The following is an 8,752-nucleotide window of genomic DNA, read 5'->3' as shown; positions in this document are numbered from 1 at the left end:
AGTCAGAAACACTTGGATGACCTCTAATTTTCTGCGTCTGAATTGAGATAATCCTTAAAAGTCTTAGAAATATGGTATCTAACCAGATGCTTAATCTGCATGGCATTACCTTGGCCTCCAGTAACATTGTGAGGAACCTTGTAGTTGTTTTGGACCAGGATATATCCTTCAAAGTGTATATTAAAAAATGATGACAGATGGCCACAACTCTGTGAGCCTGGTTCTGGTGGAGGTTTCTTCCTGTTAAAAGGGAGTTTTTCCTTCCCACTGTCACCAAAAACCTGTTCATAGGGGTCATCTGACTTTTCTCTGTTTTCTCTGTGTATTGTAGGGTCTTTACCCTACAATATAAAGTACCTTAAGGCAACTGTTGTGAGTTGGTGCTTTATAAATAAAATTGAATTGAATAGCTTGCTTCATGACCACTTTCCTGACTGCTGATAGTGCATCGCAAAAACAGAAACACACACTGGGTATGTTGTACTCATGTCATAGTATATGTCCCTAAATGTGGGTGTTTTTACACAAAGTGTCATTGCTTAGACAAAGTCCCACCCTTGCAGCTCAGATGTTAGTCAGGCAGTTGGGTGTAGCTCCTCATAAAGCTTGCATTTGTTGTGTAACACAGTGATCCTGGTGTGACATCTAGCATTTGGCCTCAGTGGCCACAGCAGTAGCTTCTGAAGGGAAAATCAAATCAATGCTTCATTGACTCTGTCAGAAAGTGATGGAAACCTAATTAAAGGCCCTACAGGCAAAGCTGGTCATTTTATGCAGGCAAGCAGTAGGGCTCTAAAATCAAGCTAGTAATATGCACTATTACTGCGATCTGTGTTCTATGGGAGGGAATCTGTAAGCACAAACATGTATGAGAGACAGTTAAATGTTAATTGTCAGGGGAAGTATAGAAACCTTTCAATTTCATTTTTTGCTGTGGAGTTTTCAAAAAGCTGCAGAATGTTTGTTTGCTACAACTTTTCAAATGTCCACATAACTGACTAAAGAATTCATCACAACATGAAACAAATATGCGATATATGAGAATGTTTCTGCAGCAGCTCAAGTCAGGAGACTGCAAAGACACTGTACCTGTCCATTTTGCAGAGACCCTTCAGTCACAAGATAATAAACCAAATAAGAATGTGAGTCATTTACTCAAAAAAGTCAGCTGGTACAACATACCTTAGCCCTTGTTGGAGATTTAAAGCACCTCTGCAGTTGCTTCACTTCAGACACTGAAGCTGGGCATCCCCATTTTTATATTGTCTATGTAATTGTGTTTTTCATAATCACTATGTGTAACACGACATACTAGTCCTATTGCACACTGCATTGACAGTGTGAGATCAGTGTTTTAATATCATCGTGACATGAATGCAAAAACATGTGCTCACTGACTGGATCTGTGGGAAATCGTTCAATAGTTAAAATATCATCTAAGCTAAATGTTAAAGTATTTTTAGAAGAAATAGAATACACTGTCAAAATAGGAGTGTCAGTGTGTTTTTGGCCAAAGTCATGAATATTCTTTCATTACCTTCATGTGAGAGTTTACAATAAGCCTGTATGCACTTTGTTGGATTGAATTTACACAGCAGGGTTTGTAATGTATCTAATCACATGCATAAGACAACTCCTAAAGTATAAGTTGTTTACACTGAGGCAGGTAGGACATAAACCATAAAACCACAGTCTCTACATTAGATGAGTGAACTTTTAACTTTGACATTAAGATGTCCATGCTGGCTCAGTTATCTTTAGGTTGAGTATACCAGAAGCAGGCCCTGTGCGAAAGACCAGCCATAAACATAAACATAAACTCTCTCCACATGGAAGAATTATATTGAATGCACTGTTTGGAGTTGGAACTGTTGGCGTGGGAGAAAGGAGTAGGGTGGGGGCAATGTCCCGTCGAGAGGCAATCAATGCTTACATCCTGTGAACTCTGCATGTAACACGGGAAAGCACTCACAACAAACAAGCAGCCAGAAAACGCACAGCCATATAGAACCAAAGAGAGAGGAGAGTTCTGGGATGTGGACTGGAGTTTTGGATGGGCACAAAAGAACCTCTAGATAGCTCAATGGGGTAGCCGTACAGACCCATTTGGTTCCCAGGATAAACATAAACACAATGAAGTGCATCAAGAGGCCAAGAGGGAAGCCATACCAGTGACATGTAAGTGCTTCTGAAATGGTTGATGCGTTGAAACGAAAAGATCTGTTATGTCATCCTCTCCAATGAGGCCCTGAATGACTCGCGTAAGCTAGTTTTCTCAAACGACCAAATTAGTCTTCCCATATGGAAAATAAAGAAAGAAACTTTAGTAAATGTTTATGTTTAATATATGTATTGTGTGTGTTGTAAGACCTATATTCTTTATACTGTGATTTACCTTAAAATGTCACCTATTTGATTTTCTCAGGCTACATAATTATAAGAACAGGGATGATATAACATAAATTAAAAAACCTATTATTGGATTGAATGGGAAACATTTTTTCACTCATTGTATGTACTTAAAGTTTTGCATTTTGTTGTGGTTATTGTAAAGCAACAGAACATTTTTCCAACTGAATTTATGACTTTGTAAATAATAACACAAGAGCATTTAGTTTGCGTATCTACAGACACTAACATCCAGTGTATAGTATGCATTTCTATTGCCAGTCCCTTTTTTTCTCAGGCCTTGAAGCAAACCAGGTATGGTTTAAAGAATAAAATCATTGGCTCAAAGTCATCTTGCTTTCAAACAGCCCTAGACTCTTGTGTGAATTTCTATGAGGATAATGATAATGTTAGTGGAAATGGACTGCATTTATATAGAACTTTTCAAGTCTTACCAACCATTTAAAGTGCAACATGCAACATTAAACAATATATTCATACACACACATATATATATAACCATATATTCAACTTTTGTCTACCTTTCATCCATGCTCAATTTAGAATCCCATTTGACCTAACATACATATCTTTGGATTGTGGTAGGAAGCTGGAACACCCAGAAGAAAACTGCGCAAGCTAGTCATGGGTCTCCTCACATTCCTTATTTTTTTTATGCTTATTTACGTTAACTATAAAGCTGCTGTGTTATAAAACAGCAAAGTCCCACTGTATCTTCTCTTAGCTCTTCACCCCACATTTGATGCAGTTTTGTTACCGTTTCTTTTTAGTTTATTGCTGAATTTGTACACAAACAGGTCAAAATTATATCAGCTGGGTTCATAGGCTGGAATCTTGGTTGTGCGTTGTCCTGCATATAAGGGCATTGATGTGCATGCTCTGCAGGGCAAAATCTGTGCAGAAAAGTGTGCAGGCCATTGTTTGTTTGCAACCATTCTGTCTTCTTGTGTTTTTTGTATTTTTGGCGCTATTTTAATGATTATCAGAAAATACAGTAATCACATTGGTATCTATAGAATTGTCATAAATAGTAGAATCTGTTGATACAATGAACAATATTTAAAAGTTAATTTAAAAGTTAATATTTAAAAGTTAACTGTGCATGGTTCTAGCCAACATGCACAGCGGCATGGTGATTAGCACTGTTTCCTCACAGCATGAAGGTCCTGAGTTCAATTCTGCCATCAGGCCCGCGTCTTTCTGTGTGGAGTTTGCATCGGGTACTCCAACTTCCTCCCACAGTCCAAAGACATGTAGTTAGTGGGGATAGATTTACTGTAAACTTGGATTTGTGGTAGAGAATGGATGGATATTAAAATGTATTGTGTTTTGTGTGATAATGGGTTGTGTTTGCATGCTGTATCTCCACAGTTTGAGTATGTGACAGTGACATGGTGAGAAGCTGACCATGGGTGACTGGAACCTGCTGGGCAGCATCCTAGAAGAGGTCCATATACATTCCACCATTGTGGGAAAGATCTGGCTTACTATACTCTTCATCTTTCGCATGCTTATTCTGGGAGCAGCTGCTGAGGATGTATGGGATGATGAGCAGTCAGAGTTTGTCTGCAATACTGACCAACCAGGCTGTAAGGCAGTCTGCTACGATCGTGCTTTCCCCATTTCCCTAATTCGCTTCTGGGTCTTGCAAGTGATTTTTGTGTCTGCGCCTTCACTCGTCTACATGGGCCATGCTCTTTACTGCATTCGTTCATTGGAGAAGGAACGTCACCGACGACGGGCCCAGCTAAAGGAGGAGCTTGATGAGGCTGAGTTGGCGTTGGATGAACAAAAGCGGGTGGAAAGAGAGCTGAGGAGATTGGAAGAGCAGAGGAAGGTGAAGAAGGCACCTCTGAGAGGCTCTCTATTGAGAACATACATCATCCATATCCTTACACGCTCCGTGGTGGAGATCTGCTTCATCCTGGGCCAGTATATACTATATGGTGTCCAGCTGGAGCCTCTCTATAAGTGTGAGAGACTGCCTTGCCCCAACAGCGTAGACTGTTACATCTCTAGGCCCACAGAGAAGACGATATTTATGGCCTTCATGATTGCCATCGCTGGTGTCTCACTTTTCCTAAACATTCTAGAAATATCCCACTTAGGTATCAGGAAAATCAAACAGGTGTTGTATGCAGAGAGGTACACAGAAGATGACAGTTTGATTTACAAGTCCAAGAGGAAGTCATCCCTACCACATCTCTGTGTAACAAGCAATGTATCACCTCACGATGGGCCTTTAACTCAAACCTTCAAAGTGATTCCAGGGGCGAACCTGAAACCGAGTCATTACAACAGTGGGCTCAAAGCCAATCAGGACGCACCAAGACACAACAGCTTGGCTCATGTGGGGCACAGTCAAACCATCTATATCTATCCCCAAGCAAGGAATCCACCCACGTCTGCCCTGAGCTGTGCAATCCAAGCTCCCCAAACTAGTGAGGGTTCAGAGGTCCCCACAAACCTGGACCTCAGTCAAGCCTGGATCCCTGTCATGTCCACTGCAGATGGGACTCAAACAAGCCACAAGGACATTCATGAGGAAGACCATCCTCACCCCAGCCATTTGGAAGCTCTGCTGGCCAGTAGCAACGTCAGGCCCAGAGCTATTCCAAATCTTAATGAAAATGAAAGAAGGGAGTCAGTGGGGAGCGAGTTCCTGATCCCCAACACTCGGAAGACTAGCTTTATGATCAGGCCGCCATCTGAGAGCTTGTCGTCCATGACTGGCTCCACAAGTCCCTCCTTACATACATCAGAAGAGTCAGATGAACTGGGGTCCTTGCAGGGAGACATGCCGATGATGCCACCAGCCGGAGGCCGAAGAATGTCAATGGCAAGTAAACAGCAGTCTCATGTGCCTAAATAACAGAACACAATTGTCCAGAAAGTTGACCTCAGCTATTCAAAGTCTAAATTAGACTGTACAGTACTATAATTATATACACACAGAACTGTATGTGTAATTGTAGATACTCTACTTGTGAATCTAGCTAAGGCCCAGTACTATCGATTCAGTATTCTGTGGAAATAATGATTAGAATTCCAAATTCCCCTAAATTATTAGAGATAAAGGCATTAAATGGCTTCTCATTTGTTTGACCTCTTGTCAGAAATTTAAGGACAAATCAGAGTTACAGAGTTGGCAAATAATTATTTCACTATAATTTTAATTGAAAAGCTCAAAATGTCAGTCCTAATGAAATATTCAAAATTGGAACATATTGTATTTTTATCTTATAAGACAAATTTCATGCATGGTTTGCCAATGTTTAATTGTTCTGAAATTAAGAGTAATTAGAATAGATTAGAAATTAAGCATATATGTTAAGCACACATGCTTTAACAGATTTTTAAATAACACTGCATTAACCTTAAGATCCCATGTCTAACTAAACTGGTTGGTCCAAAGCTGCATAGTAGCCCTGACACAAATAAAATAAGTTTTATAATAAAAATAATATAATAAGTCATTCATCTTTTTGCTTTTTCTGAATGTGATGAAAATGTGCCAATACATTAAATGTCAGAGTTGTCTTTTTGTCTTTTCCAGAGTATGTTTCTGGATATCTCCTCAATCATGAAGAAGTGAAGAGATAAGGCTAATGTCATGGCTGTAAGAGCTGTTGTCCACAACCCAGCTAGGTCACAAACAAGGGAGAAACTGTATCAATGATCCAGCCATCAACATTGATCCACTCGAGTCACATGTGGCCCAAACCACTCAGCCATGATGAGGCAGCAGACTCAGTGCCAAAGCACCTTACAATGTCTACATGTTCACATTAATAGAAAATGATTTTTTGAAAATGGACATCTTTCAGTGTGTTGGTCAAATTTTTGATAATTTTTAAGCAAAAAACAAAAAGAATTATTAATCATTGCGCTTAAGAGGATCTGTTTGTTTCTGTAACATGGACTTTATAAGCTTAAATACCTTTTCTAAGTCAAAGACTTCATTAGAATGTGTGTGTGAGTGTGTTCTGGTTGCTCCTACCTTGGTGCGGACCAAAATCTGAAAGTTACTGTACTGGTGGGAACCAACAGCCCTCATGGAGACCAAAATCCAGGTCCCCACGGGGTTGAAGGCATTTTTTACACTCAAAATGTGGTTTTAGTGTCAGGGTTACAGTTGGGTTATGATTAGGTTTAGGGTAAGAGTTAGGTTTAGGCATTCATCTTTGATGGTTGGGGTAAGGGTAAGTGAAAACATTATGTCAATGGGATGTCCCCACGAGAATAGCAACCGCAGACGTGTGTGTGTGTAGTGCAGTGCAGTGATTTCATGTGGAGTTATACTTTATATTGTATTAAAATGAAATATTTATTAGCAAAACAAAACAAACAACCCCACAAAAAGCTTTTTTCAACAACTATTTAAACAAAATACACACAAACACACACACACCACTATGGAATTTCCATGCTTTTTATTTTATTTTTCAACAACGATTGCCCAGGCAAAATGTATGTTTTTCTCATATCAAATAACCAAGGCATGGCATTGCACAATAGTTACAAAAAAAACCTAAACACTGGTCATTTGAATATTCAAAGATAAAAAAGAAATGAAAAATACTAAATCTGTTTCTAACAGTCATGTTGCAGGTAAAATGAAAATGTAAAATGTACAAATACTATAAAAAGTTACAAACAATGCCACAGAAGCTGTCTACTTGTCTGTCCTATGGTCTTTACTCATGAAGAGGTATGCTGAAGCATGCAGGTAGATACATGTTAAAAGTGTGTTCAACTGTTTATTTTTGTTAACTTTGTTTTCTTAAAACAACAAGTTCACAATCCAAGATTCATTCATTCTGTAAACTGGCTGGATAAAATAGGTAACGCTATTAGTCTGCTATCAGATATCAGATCACTGCAAACTGGAGGCATCTGAAACTTTAATGAATGTCAGAAAACTCTTCCCATATACCCAGTGCTGTGTGCCAAATAAACACTGTCTTCAATTTCCTGGTAATGCTGACAAATTTATCTTTCAAAATATAACATTACATAAAATAATTTAAAGCGGCATTTCATTTTATTGTTTCAAGTACAATGATATCATTTTACCATAGTAACTAGGGGTGCAACGATATTCGTATCGATATTGAACTGTTCGATACAGTGCTTTCGGTTCGGTACGCATATGTATCGAACAATACAACATTTGTAATTTATTTTATCAATTTTCCTTCTGACGATGCTGTCTGTGTTGAGCGCTCAGTGAATCTGCGTTCGACTACTCCGCCTAGGCTGCGCTGTCGAGCGCAGATCCACTGAGCGCTCAACACAGACAGCATCGTCAGAAGGAAGAGCGCAGGGCACCTCCCCCACCCCTCATTCAGATCTGGCGTTTGGAATTATTTTGGTTTTCATGTGACGTATGACCCTGAAGGTAAGCGAGTCATGGACTAAAGTAAAACAGTATGTTGGATGTGCCATGCAATGCTCAATTACATGGGTGGGAACTAGTGTGTTAGCGCAGTTAGCTCGTTAACGTGTTGGCCGTCTAGCCCCATGCACGGGGCGATCGGCGGTAGCTCGTTAACGGAGATTTGCCGTGTTGTGGCGTTAAGGTTATTTCAACGAGATTAACCTGAAAGCACTAGTGGGAACACAACGAATATGACTGCACATTTACGCCGACATCATCCTAGTGCAAAGACAAAAACAATAAGCATGCTACTAACTTTAGCCGAGTCATTTAGACAGCTGTTAGCACATGATTCTCCTTATGCTGCTGATAATATAGCCCAGAAGAAGCGGATAGTATAGCTTTTATTTTGGAAAGAGACATTTCTCTGTAATAAACTCTCTTTTCCAAAGATGAGTGATTCCTCAATCAGATACAGGGCTCGCAAAATCGCTAGCCCGACGTCCGGGGGCTAGCGATTTTTTTCAGACGGGCTACCCTGCCCGTCGGGCTATTGTAGGAAGGAAAAATATATGTCAATGCTTTTGCATTCTTTCAGAAATGTAGCTGGGTAATTATGTCATTGGCATCGGTGAGCCACTGTCAATATGTGACATATTGAAATCGCGTTTGAATTTGCGCTTGTTTTTTTGCTTTCACTTTGCAATCGTGCGAACTGTGTATAGAGAGCGACAGCACTGATCTGTGAGTGATGATAATTTGTGCACCAATTCCTCTGACATCGTCTTATTAATCGTTAGCTTACTATGCAAACATGACAAGTGAAATCTCCCGCAGCTTAAACATGTGAGAGGTTGATCGCGCAGAGAATCGCTGAGCTTATGTGAGTCCGTGTGTAAAAGCAGCAGTATATATATTTTAGTTCTGCTGAGCCAAATAAGACAGGTCAGGGTGAAGAAGTGA

The 8,752-nt window shown here is 39.8% G+C and overlaps 1 protein-coding gene across 1 annotated transcript; it reads left to right on the top strand.

Annotated features, from left to right (window-relative positions):
- Nucleotides 1-3,817: 3,817 nt before the first annotated feature.
- Nucleotides 3,818-6,004, top strand: LOC146646036 (gap junction alpha-10 protein-like). Its single transcript, XM_085390818.1, has 2 exons — nt 3,818-5,248; nt 5,966-6,004. The coding sequence occupies exons 1-2, from the start codon at nt 3,818-3,820 to the stop codon at nt 6,002-6,004; spliced, it is 1,470 nt and encodes a 489-aa protein (XP_085246944.1).
- The last annotated feature ends 2,748 nt before the right edge of the window (nt 6,005-8,752 follow it).

This window comes from Rhamphochromis longiceps, linkage group LG19, assembly GCF_057381845.1.
Source record: "Rhamphochromis longiceps isolate RC_006_pf linkage group LG19, R_longiceps_female_GT1.1, whole genome shotgun sequence".
Taxonomy (NCBI): domain Eukaryota; kingdom Metazoa; phylum Chordata; class Actinopteri; order Cichliformes; family Cichlidae; genus Rhamphochromis; species Rhamphochromis longiceps.
Note: the sequence above shows the minus strand (reverse complement) of the source record. Positions and strands in the feature narration are given on the sequence as shown.